At 35.9% G+C, this 13,357-nt stretch overlaps 1 protein-coding gene across 1 annotated transcript in view; it reads left to right on the top strand.

Moving 5' to 3' along the window:
- RIT2 (Ras like without CAAX 2) overlaps positions 1-13,357 on the top strand; it is a 183,361-nt gene that overhangs the window by 44,922 nt on the left and 125,082 nt on the right. Inside the window, exon 2 of the mRNA XM_020584953.2 lies at positions 10,926-10,982. Within this exon, the coding sequence (XP_020440542.1) occupies positions 10,926-10,982 (57 nt within the window). The remainder of the gene's footprint in view (positions 1-10,925; positions 10,983-13,357) is intronic.

Raw genomic sequence — 13,357 nt, 5'->3', positions numbered from 1 at the left:
TGTTGCCTAATTAGCTGAGAGCGAAAACATCTGAGATATGACAAGGAAAACATGTTGAGTGCAAAGTCACCTCAGTAGTGAGGAACACTTTTCCACTCACATAATGCAAATGATGTGGTATTTAGCTCCCCTGAGATAAATAACTCCACTAAAACAAATATCAACTGAAATATATGAGTAGGAAACAAATTGTAGAGGACAGCATTCTGAGAATTCCTCAAATATTTTTGAGGAATGGAAATACTGATTGGGATTTTAGCAATATTCCAAGTGTCAGTTTTCTGGATTTAGGTGTATCTTCAGAAATCCTTTCTTCATTGTTAGTCTACTTCTTTTAAATATGATTTGAGTGCAGTGCTTATTAACAAAAAAGTAAAAAGCATCAGATATAAAAAGAAGGCATGAGAGAATTTCTGAGAAAAAGACAACATTTTAAATTTTGTTTACATTTTCATTGAAAAGGAAAACTAGCATATTAATCTGCCTTAATAAGCAGAAATTAAAAAAAAAATCAAAAAAGTGATGAATAATTATCTATAAATCATATAATTTATAGTAGAAGGGTAAATATATGTAATTTATTACAGAATATAAAACAGTACTGTTAGTAAATCAGTTTCATACTTTCAAAAATGTCGATACCATCAATCCAAGCCAATAAATTTGCTTTTATTTGGTTCAGTTTCCTTTCTTGAATTTCACATAAACCAATTTTCTCACTGTGAAGTGCTTTAATTTCAATGGAAGTTATATCAGCAGCAGGAAATGAGATCACAACTTTAATCATCAACAACACTCGTCACTCTCTATAACTGCCTGAGAAGAGGTTGCAACCTGGTGGGATCAATATCTTCTCCCAGGTAACGTGGCAGGACAGGAAGAAATGGCCTGAAGTTGTGCCAGAGAAGGCTTAGATGGGATATTAGGAAAAATTTCTTTACTGAAAGGGTTGCAAAGCATCTGCACAGCTGCCTAGGGCCGTGTGGATGAGGCACTTGGGGACATGGGTGGGTTGCAGCCTTCACAGTGCTGGGTGAATGGGTGAAGTCAATGGCCTTGGAGGTCCTTTCCAACCTAAATGATTCTATGGTTCTATAAACTTTCAAAAAAACATCTGAATGTTTGAGAGAGGCACAAAAGATTATAGTTCAGATCACCAAGGACAGATAAGCACCTAAAGCCTGCTTAGTCAGAGAGAATTGGTTGCCAACAGTGACTGTGAATCTGGATGTTATCCTCTATTCACTATAATCTGGCACTGGTAAGGAAAGAATGAATAAAAACCTCAGCTCTGTTTTAACCCTGAATAAGACTTCTGTGAGGATTTAAATGGAAGAGTTGTATGTTTCTCTTTGATGTGTCATCAATTTTCCAGACCATAGGTTTGATGTACAGAAAAGTTGGTACCACATTACAGAACAGCAGCTACTCTCTCCCACTCGCAAGAAAATACAGCTGCTGTCACTGCCAATTCTTCACTGCTTGATGTATGGGGTGTAATTTCACGTGGAAGGTTCCACAGGAGCTAACCACTAGTTTATGTTAGGAAACCTGCAAAAAACCTCAATTTACCACTACCTGAAACAGCAGCAAACCAAGCTTGAGCATCTCAAGTTATCATTACAGGGAAACATGTCGGCAGTTAAAAAAAAGGAGAGAAATGTGTGGTTACTGTGAGGTTTTTTTCCCATTGAATGAAATAACTTTATCCTTTTTTGAAAGTGTTTTTCTCAGTGAAGTAATGATACTAGAGGCTGGTAGCTGCAAGCCAGGGCCCACTTGTATGAAGAACTACCCTATATTTCTCTCATTTGCTGTACGCCCTTTGTAAAAATGAGATTTATACATTGACTTTAATTGAAACGTGTCTATCTGCAATGGTTCAAGATCAGCTCTATTCTTCTCTGAAATAATATGTGAAAATTGTGTCTTTCTAGCTTTATTTAATATATTCTGTTTTAAAAATCACATTATCCTGGAGCCTGCTTTAAAACCTATTTATGTCATTATATTTTGGATTGCTCACTAATGGAAGGCTTAACTTGCCATTGGGTTTTATAACTGAAGAGCAGTAGAAGATACATTTAAGTTTTCTCCCTGATTTTAACTTGATGGAAGAAACACAGTGGGAAAATGCACTAATGGTAGCATTTACCAGCAGTAATTTCTGTTTATTAAGACACCTTGTCAAGTCACATAAGCTAAGCAGGGTAGGAAATGTTCAGTATTTTTGCGGGAGAATTTTTGGGAAGGGATCAGGGATACACTACAGAGGAAATGGTTTGTAAGTGGTAGCAATCTACCTTATCATTATCATTAATTTGTAGCACATTATGATGATGTCTCTTATGTGGGCAATAAATTCAACTTTCATCTAGTTCCTTGTTTCCTTAAACACTAAATGGAATTTTTAACACGAATTTTACAGTGCAGTATGTTCTGCCTTCTGTCATTGAACCAGAAACTGGGTCTGGATGTAGCTATTAATGGTAGTCAGAAGTTTTCAGTACAGCCATTTTTCACTAGAACCTGCTGATTCAGAAGACATGGGACTTTTCTGCCATGAGAGCACTTTTGCTGAATGTTTTCCTACAAGTTTCTCATGTCTAGGATTAATTTTTTGCACAGTTTCTCTGTTCATCCTTCATTCCATGCTGGAAAATTACTACCAGTGCCTAGTATTTGTCTTTGTTCCACTAATAACACCTTGAAGGAAAATAGTGAGAACTCATGTCTTTACATCTAATGATTACAGGAAAGAGAAGGGTGAGAACTGCTCTGTGATTAGGGATTTTTATTTATTCATTCAAGATCAGCCCCAAAACAAAAGATTTTTTTCTACCTTTTCTTTCTGAGGGGCTGATTCCACTCATCCACTTTCTAATTCTTTCTTTTTACTCTTAGGGAACATATTGCCTCATCGTATAGATTTCTGCATTGAATTCTTTGTTTCATTCTGATGCAAGAGGAGGAATTATAAAACTGATTATTCCCCAAAAAAAGCATCTGCCTTGTTCTGTTACCACTAACTCTACATCAGCACATTTTTATTACAATCTGCTCTTACTTTACAGTGGTAAGGGTTACAGTGGATAAGGAAAAGTTCCCTGTTTCTCTTCCAGCTGCCCTAATGACTTGTTGGTTTTTTCTGTTTAAAATTTACATGGGGGTTTTGTGTGTTTAATTTTCATTCTAATAACACAGATTTAATTTAAAAGACTTTTGTTTTTAAGACTATTCCTTTCTGATGCCTGATATTTTTTTCTGTGGACTTCAGATTCTATAAGTGAATAAAACACACACCAGTTTAGCAAAAAAAAGAGTATAAAAACCAGGGCTGTACCAGCATCCAAACCTACGCAGGAGACTGTGTAATACACAGAAAGCTTCTGTATTTTTTTAGTACACCAGAATGTGTTTAACACAGAAATAAAATTTAGCTTGCCTTCATTTCAGAGCCAACACTCAATAAATAATACATTGTAACACCTAAAAAATTAATAATTGCAGCTCACAGATTTTGCAGCGTTCACTCCTGAAACAAGTGGTAAAGCTTTTAGCCAATTCCTTAAAGGCTATGACAATGTAAAAATGACTGTATTGGGCCATAACAAAGGTGTCTTTAGGCTGATGTCCTGTCAATGCATCTAGTCTGTAATGGTTGTTTGGGGAAGAACAAAATAAAGAACATTAAAACTTCTGCTTAGAAATCCTCACATGCTCTGGCAGTGTGAAGAGTGTTTTTTTGTGAGGCAACATCTTTGAGTTTACTGCAACCAATTTTAAAAAATCAAAATTTTTAATCTATCTATAAGCTTTGCCATTTACCATGTCATGGGGCAATCATAAAAATAACTATAATCAATGTGCAAAAATACCTTATTGCTAGATAATTTGACATGTATCTCTAGGTACCTTCCCCATACTCTTTAAATTTCATGAAGTACAGTAAAAAATATCCTGCATTAGACATCAATCTTCTTCTCATGCATCTTTTTGACCCAAATAAATGCTCCTCAGACCCCACCACTCTCTTTGCTTGGTTCAGGTGACTAAACCTATCAGCTATTTATTCTAATACATACTGTAATCTACATACAGCATGTATAGATAAAATAAATACAAATAAAACAAAGGAAATACCTTGCATGCTCCAATCACCTAGTTCTTTGTGACCTGGAAAATTGTCACCTATCTGATAGAGAAACGTTTTCTTAGTAAATTGTAGGAAAACAAACTCAGAAATGCAACATATTTTGTTCAAAACCATAAAGGCTGCAGATGAGCTGGCTGTGACTTCATGAATTGTATATGAAACTCCCTCAGGTTCTCCCCCTAACCCTCCCACCCAAAGCAGATCATAAATATATGATCATTAAATTATCCTTGTGTTTTACAAAACAATGTTTTCCATATGGAAGCTTCTTCCTGGAAAGAAAAAGGCTTTATCAAGTCCTTGAGATCTAAAACATGTAATAGTTTAAGAAACAAAACCTTAATTTCCAGAACTGATATTAGTTGCATATCTGATTCTATATGCTATCCTTATTAATCATCATATATTAAATTATCATTTTCCCTACCTGAAATTGAGAATATAGGGGAAAAATCTCCAAAAGAACCTTACATTTCACTGACTCAACACTTTTACTTAAAAACCACTCTTAAATAAAAGAGGTTTTTTACATTTTCAATGTTTAAATCTTGTTCCAGAAGATCCCTCATATGATGTCTAAAAATATTTTCTAGTCCATAAATTAGTTCATAGCTAACATCTCTCATTTGTTTCACAGAAAAAAAATTGTTTAATTTTAATATCTTTTCCTTTCCTAATTCTTTCTGACCTTGAGTCATTAAACTTGTAGAAACTGAGCACAGATGAAATCTTTCTCCGATTGCGTTTAGAGACATTCTAAATTTTTTTTTCTCCTCCTAATATGCTCCATAATTTTTGGTGTCTCCAACCATTCAAACTGGCTGTGAGTGTTAATGCAGTTCATAGAGCTCATTAGATTTTTGAAAAAAAACCCAAACCTGTCTTTGCCTCCTACTATTCACAGAATGAAAGAACGAAAAAGTATTCTGAGTTGGAAGGAACCCACAAGGATTTTTGAGTCCAACTCCTGGTCCCGCACAGGACCCTCCCCAAAAATCTCACCATGCACCTGACAGCTTTGTCCAAAAGCTTCTGGAACTCTGTCAGGTTTGGTGCTGACCATTCCTTGGGGAGACTGTTCCAGTGCCCAACCACCCTCTGGGGAAGAACCTTCTCCTTATATCCACCTAAACTTCCCCTGACACAATGTCAGAGCATTTCTTGGGTCCTGTCCCTGGTCACACAGAGCAGAGATCAGTGGCTGCCCCTACTCTTCCCCTCATGAGGAAGTTGTAACTGCAATGAGGTCTCCTCTCTGTCTCTTCTCCTGCTGAGAGACTAAGTGTCCTCAGCCACTCCTCACACGGCTTCCCCTCAAGGCTCTTCACCCTCTTTGTTGCCCTCCTTTGGACACTGTCTAATAGTTTTATTTATTTCTTATATTGGGTCACCCAACACTGTTCACAACATTCAAGGTGAGGCCACCCCAGCCCAGAGCAGAGCAGGACAATGCCCTCCCTTGCCCAGCTGGTGATGCTGGGCCTGATGCCCCCCAGGACAGGGATGTCCCTCCTGGCTGCCTGGGCACTGCTGACTCGTGTCCAACTGACTGGGACCCCCAGGTTCCTCTCCATGGCACTGCTTTCCAGCCTCTCCTTCCCCAGTCTGTACGTCCAGGGTTGCCTCAACCCAGGGGCAGGATCTGGCACTTTCCCTTATTGGACTTCACATGGTTGGTGTCTATTAGTTAAGATTCAATTGGCAGAAAAATAATTGCAAATGATGATTTATTTGACTAGCCAATCTAAAAATTCATGGTTAGTTATAAGGATGTTTGTCATTTTTCAAAGCTAATTAAATAGAAGTAAACATTCCAGTCTTCAGGCATGAACTTCTGAAAAGACAATTTTCAGAACATTTTAGAAGATGACTCCTAAAAGCTTGTGAAAAACCCAGAAGGACCACCAGAAAGACCAGAACTGTTCAAACTCTTTAGTATTTCAGAAATAAAATAGTAGCAGTATAGTTCTTGTTTAGTTATTGAAATAGTCCAACTTTGATACAATATCATTTGTATATATATATTAATATGCACATGCTTTATTATGTAATAAAATCAGGCATGTTAAATATGCCCTGACCATGTTTTAGAAAGTTATTTAGTGTTATAAATAGATAGAGGCAAGGTTGCCTGTAAAATTTTTAAATGAAGCATATTTATCTCTTCCTTTTCTGTGACAATGTCTCTTTGTATGGTGCACTTATAGTTTTTAGACTCTGTACTTTCTTTGCCACCTTCTCTATGCTAATAATATTTATATGCTTTCTTCTTTTTTCATAAACTGCGTGAACTAATCCTCAAATCCACTGACTTTGCTATATTATACTTTTTTAATGTCTGCCTTCTGCACTGGTCTCATTGAAACCTCAATGTTTATAAAAAACGCAAGTTAAGGATCCACAGACAGGGTGGATCTAAATTAAAATGGTGTGAATCAACCCTATGGAATCACTGGTCTCTGAGTTACAGCTGCTGTGGTAATTTTGTTGGAGTGCTTAAAGTGTAGGACTTTTTGCTGGGGGTAAAGATTCTACTGGAAACAGATTTATTATACCATCACACCAGCACCCAGAAGAGTATGAATATGTGGAAGTTCTTGGGTGAATAAAGAGGTATAGGAAGCTCATGATGAGATATTCACATCAGGGATACTATTAGCATAACAAATATTGTGTAAGCTTGCAATGTACTCTCCAACCTTGAAAAATAGGTATAGGACTGCTTTCAAAGTTTTTGATATAAATAAAATTTAGAACAAATTAGAAAAAGAATGGGATTCTATTCTATCTGCTCTCCCAGCTGCAGGAGTATCAAAACATTTTTCCTATTGGCTTGTGAGCCCACTCACACATATATATATATATATATTAAGATTACTACTGTCTTTAGGTTAAATTTAGTATTGCTGTGCTGGTCAAAAGGATGCTTCTGAATAAATATATGACCTCAGCCTTTTTCTAAGCATGGCATTTCCTACTCAGTGGTTAATAAAATATTATTAAGAGGGATTTAGGAATTATATTGAAAGTAGAAGCCAAGACTAAGTTTATTATTCAAAGAAAACATATATATTTCTATGCCAGCATAGGTATCATGCACACCTTTCTAGATAGTTTATAAATATTGGATACACGTTTAGAAACAAAGAAAAATTAAATGCAGGATCTGAACACCTTTTTTGTTTTAAAAAGACAGGATAACTTTAAAGTTGCTTAGTTACTCATGCGTATCAGGCTTACATTTGCTCAGCTGGGGCAACTTGCATTTGCTTAGCCACAGATGGATATAAAGAAGATGCTATTCATCTGAAACAATGATCCTTTTACTTATCATAGCTGTTGTGTGATGTACATGCCCCATTTAAATGAAATGATCTTCACAGTGTCATAAAATATTCATTAAAAATTTTCAGGCAACTTGCAATTCAAAATGTTTCACAATATCTGCTATGGATTAAAAGGGTTTTGTTTGGTTTGATTTGGTTTTTTAACCATTTCTTAACTGACACTGTTTTCACGTGTACGTGTATTTATTCAAGTATCAGTCTTACCAATTTATTCTATTTTCATATCCTGCTTTAAAGCCACTTTCATGCTTTCTATGTGACATAAATTAGAGTCAAGGGTCCCTAATTTATAGACCTGTAAAAATTTGGTGTACTATAATTTGGATTTCCAAGGGAAAAAAATCACAAAAGTATTCAATGACAGTTTGGATTTGTCAGGTGTGAGTGCTAGTGTATACGGAAAAATGTAATGGATGAGGAAAACCATGGAACCAAGGAGAATATTTTCAACTCGCAGCATGAAATACCAATGCCATTTTTGTGTTAGTTTTCAAAATTAATTCACTCTGGAAAATGACTTTGGAGCTGATGTCAGTAGCAATGAGGAAGCCAGCATATTCCAACTGAGGCAGCTCTCCTGCTGGGGAGCCCAGATAGGGTTGGTTGTAGGCAGGTCTAATTCCCAAGGCTCCAGCTGAGCTATGTGGTTTTATGCCAGTGGTGATTGAATGTCCTTGTCCTCTGGGAAGCATTCCACCAGCTTTCAGCCATCATTTAGAACTAATTTCTGCACATCCAGCAGCCGAGTCTATGGAATACCTGGTAAAACTGGACAAAACTCTTATTGGATCAGATGTTTGGAGACTTCTTTGTCCTTTATCCTCCTGCTATAAGAAGCCACAAATCAGTTATTCCTTTGGGTTGCAATTCCAGTTTCCTTATCTTGCATTGTAATTCAGTGATTAAAAAGATCAGTGTACCTCAATTCCTTGTGTACCCTGTTCCAGGGAGAGAGTGCTAAATCCCCATGTGGGAGGTGACAGAGACTAAACAGGCCAAAGAAGTTCCTTCCCCTGGTGATTAGGAGGAGCCTGTGACAAAGAGCTGTCAGGGATGAAACTGTGGGACAAAATGTGTAGAGAAGGAAGCTTTTATTCACCATTTTCCCAACGAGATGAATGTAAGGCATTGTCACTTCATTACTTTGAGTGTTCTCTTGACACCTTTCTCAGATTCTGTGCCTCTCCGCATTCATTTTATGAATAATCATAGGAACATAGAACCATTCAGATTGGAAAAGATCTCTAAGATCAAGTCCAGTCATTAACCCAGGACTGCAAAGACCTCCACCGAATCATGTCCCCACATTCACAGTCCTTTGGAACACTTCCACTTTTGCATGCTACAATAGAAATCTTGATGTTTAATACAATATGATGCTTTCAAATTATTTCAGTCCTCTTGGATACTGTGGATTTGATGAGGATATAAATGATGTATTCACTTGTGGCTGTCTCAGGCGAGAGGAAAAACATTTACCATGAGTTCTGCCTGTCCTCTGAGAATTTTTATTTCAATTCTAGCTACAGATTTTGTGACTCAGGCATAGCTCCAAAAGGAAACAGAATGAGATCAGATGCAGAATAGTTTGGGGTGTTTTTAAAAAAAAAAATATGCTTGGCAAGAGAAAGCAGCAGGTTGTGAAGCAAATTGAATTAATTTGTGGTACAGGGCCTCAGAAAGCTGGAAATGTGTAGGTATAAGCCCTACGAACAGCATCTCTGCTAGCTGCCTCAGCTTCTAAGAACAAACTAGGCCGATCACATCAGGCATTGATTTATGCTTCATAAACCCCTAACAGTAATCACATGGAGGTGGCTAAAAATCTGTCAAAATTTTAAAAAAACCCAAAAAAACAAAAAAAAACCCCAAACAAACAAAAAAAAAAAAAAAATCAGGTGTCTGTCCTGGAAATAAAAGTGTCCAAACATGCACGGTACTTAAAAATAATGCATCTGAAAACAAATAATACAGAAGACATGAGTGTGACTGCACGTAGATTTATTGCCCTATAATATATATAGACTGAATGAGCTTTTTCTTACACAGTTACTCTCTCTGGTATCTATGAATTTATAATGCTGCTTCTTAGCATTTATATTTGTCTACACTAAAGATGCAATAATTTATTAACACGGTAATAAATGTTTAATACTTCTTCTCTTTATCGTTTTATAAAACTATCTCCCTAACCTCTCTTTCTTGAAAATATGAGAAGGACAAACATTAAACTAAAACAATGCTGTTTGAAAAATGGATGTATTTATACACAGTTTTTTTAAAATGTCTCACATATTGTTCATAACCTCTTGTTGTGGATATTGTTGAAAGCAGCTGAGATCCTCAATGCTGGAATTCATGGGTTGTGACTGATAATTATGTTTCAGGTCAAGTACTTTTTAGAACAAATATCTATATAGTAGCTATAGATGAATTTTAAGGCCAAAAAAAAAAAAATTGAAAAAAAAAGGCTTAAAGATCAAGCGGTATTTTAAAAATCCTGTTTTACCCTTTTTTAAATTTTTTCCTTCTTTTTAATTAGAATTCACATATTCTGCTTTTGAAATGCTTTCATTCACAACTCTCATTGTTCGGTAGATACATTTACTTTTCAAATTACTTGAAATTCAAACTTCTGAGGAAAAACAACAAAGAAAATGTAACTTGCCCTGTTCTTCTGATTGCTCATTATATCACTGCGGTCACCAAATACCCAAGTTTACTTTTGTGGTTATTCACGGTGAATGAAGTTCAGATGTCATGTTGGACAGGATGTGAAAATCTGTGCCTTTCCACATAAATTGGAATTGCACTTCCACCTTGCCACCTGTTCCAAACGATAGAATGCAGTTTTCCTGAAGTGTCATGAAACTTTCCAAAAATTTCTGAAAGCAGTTAAAAAGCAGTTTGTTCAGAAGAAAGGTGCTCCAGGTGGTTGAGAGAAGCCTTCTTCTGTTGCATCAAGTTTAATGAATTAGGTACTCCTAAGTACACCAGAAATCAAATTAGGCACTCCAGTTAGTGGCATTTTGTAGCACCATGAGAACTTCTATGAATCAGTCTTGTAAATCAGTCTTGTTTTATCTTTTTGTCATAGTAATTTTCATCTGTATGCAATATCAGATTAACAATATTTACCAAGTGTTAAAAAGATGTAAGATTTAATACAAGAATTGATACAATGAATTTTAAAAATTAAGAAGTGAAGGCAAGGAAAGAGGTTTAATTCATATTTTTCTTCATTTATCAGTTCTGAGTTATCAATGCATTGTTGCAGAAGTAGACATAAAGCAAAATTTGTACTCACATTCTGAGCTGATATTTGAATAAGCAAATTATCCATGTGTTCTTCTTCCTGTTTCTATTTAATAATGCTGATAAAATTCTTTTTTCTTCCCTTCCTCTCTCTTTCTCCTCTCCAGCAATGACAATGCAGTTCATTAGCCATCGGTTCCCTGACTACCATGATCCAACTATAGGTGAGTACAGATTATTCTCCTGTTCATCCCTTTCAGTCTCTGCCTATGTGAGATTGTGAGATGGTGAGAAGCTGCTTCTAAAAGGCACTTAGATAGAAGCAAGATTTGCAAACTTTAGATTACACCTTAATTTTGTGCTGACAATTGAGTTGTGTCATGCTCTTACCGTAGATACTTCTTCCTGGAGTGCTTTATACAAAAATCTCTTTCAAAAACAGGGTTCTGCATTCATGCACTGTAACTATTAATGTCGTGCATTTAAAGCTGCAGAATATGAAATAAAACTACTAAAGATTGTAAAAACTCCAGTCTGGAATGGGGTCTGTTTTTTCCTTTGTTTGTTTGGTTTTTAAGTTATGTTATTTTAGTATTCTTTTCCACTATGAAAGTCCTAGCTGGCCTTCTCTAGAAACATCAAGTAACTACTCAATTTAATAGAGTTGTGCTCTGGGATTACACACTCTGCTAACTTCATTGGGTTTCCCTACTTTATAAATTTTGGTAGTAACAGAAACTCACACGTATCTGCTTTACACTTTATTACAATACACTTTTTCATCTGAAATAAATTTTAAATGCTTACTGACTGTCAGAAATGCATTTTTATTCATTTAAGAGTGCCTTTGTTACTTAGTTTTACATATACTTGCATTTATACACACTATCCATGTGCCATATTTAATTATAACAAAGAAAAGATGGCAGAATAAAAAGGATGACACTTATTGGGTCCAATAAGTGGAAAAGGCACTAGAACAATCCTCATTTACAAAGATTTCTTTGGGGAAAAAAGAAGAAATTAACCCCCTCAGCCAGAAACCTTTTTTCTTATAATTTTTGAAGTATTTTTAACTCACATTTAACTTCTATAAAATTATTGTATTGCTAAATAGAGCAGGTAATGACACTTTATTTTTATTAGTTATTTCTATAGTATTCCACATTTCCTGGATGCTAACTCTTGGCAAATGGTCATAATTTTAATAATGAAAAAATGTATAAACTCTTCATTTCACTAGTAATTCTATAACTGTTAAAAAAATTGCAAAAGAGCAAAGGTCTCAGCTTTAAAGAAGGCAAAACTACTGTGGAATTGTTGCAATTTCATTTTCTGCTCTCAGAAAAAAAAAAAATCATTAAATCTAATTGGAAAAGAAGAACATTACTAGTTATCGACATCATTAAGTTATGTACATACATCCATCTTTATTATTAGCTATCCACCTGCCATCAGTATTTATCCCTATATTGTATCTCATAATAATCTTAACTTATTGGTCTCTAGACACCACCACAATATGAATAATAGATAATCATAAAGAGAAAGAAAGCTTATGATGCATTCTAAGTGCATACTGCAGGAATGCCTAGAGGACCTAATCAGGATGAAGGTCTCCTTGAGTTAGGAAGAGCTTCCACTCAGGAAAACCAACACTAAAGAAGAGAAGAGAGGGTAAAAGTAAACAGGGAACTATGAATTCCATCTCACCCAGCTGGCTAGACAGAGATATAGAAGTAAAAGTTTTTCTCTTCAGCTCTTCTGTTTTTCAGAACATGCTGAGGACATCCTGAAAAACTCTTATTACCATCTGGGCTCCAAAGCATGTACTAAACAGAAGAGAATAATCTTGGGCTAATTATGTATGTTTCCTCTCAGGTAAACTTGTGGTATGACACCGTAAAATTGGGCATTAAAAAAAAAAAAAAAGTAGAAGGAATCATTGATGTCACATCTCTAACAACAAACACATAATTTTTGAATGTCAGCCCACTGAAAAAGTTTGTATCATTGAGGCTGTTTTTAGTACTTTTACGTTACTGGTCTCAACTCACAGAATTAATCTCATGTTTAGTTACACATCCACTGGTAGGGATATTTTTACTATTTAGACCATCAGCCTAAAAAAATAAGGGGATCCAAAATGAGCACATCCAGGGCCAAGACTATGCTGATGTGAGGAGATACCAGAGAAAAGGCTATTCCTCTAAAGTCATGAGGAACTAGACACAGATTCTTTGCGTCATGGAAGTTATCATCTAAGATCAGAGATCTGTCTAGTCAGAGCTTTGTTTCTCACTGTAACCCAACAGCAGATGATGCAGAAATTAAAAAACCAGGCCACATATGAAATCTACATTTGTCTGAGTGACAAAGAAGAAAATTAAACACAGTTTTTCATCTCTGTCTGAGATCCCTGATCTCTCTGTTACTCTATTACCTTTACCTTGTGCCGTACATTTTAGGACACTTCCATTCCTCAGCAATTTCTATCATGTTTATAGAACTTTTGGGCTGCCCTGAGCTTTCCTGGGCACACCGGCCTCACTTGTCTGTGTACTTCTTTGGAAATAGCTGGTTCTTCTTACCTGTGGCT

The sequence above is a fragment of the Corvus cornix genome, chromosome Z, assembly GCF_000738735.6.
Source record: "Corvus cornix cornix isolate S_Up_H32 chromosome Z, ASM73873v5, whole genome shotgun sequence".
NCBI classification, from domain to species: Eukaryota; Metazoa; Chordata; class Aves; order Passeriformes; family Corvidae; genus Corvus; species Corvus cornix.
This window is presented reverse-complemented; position numbering and strand designations above follow the sequence as displayed.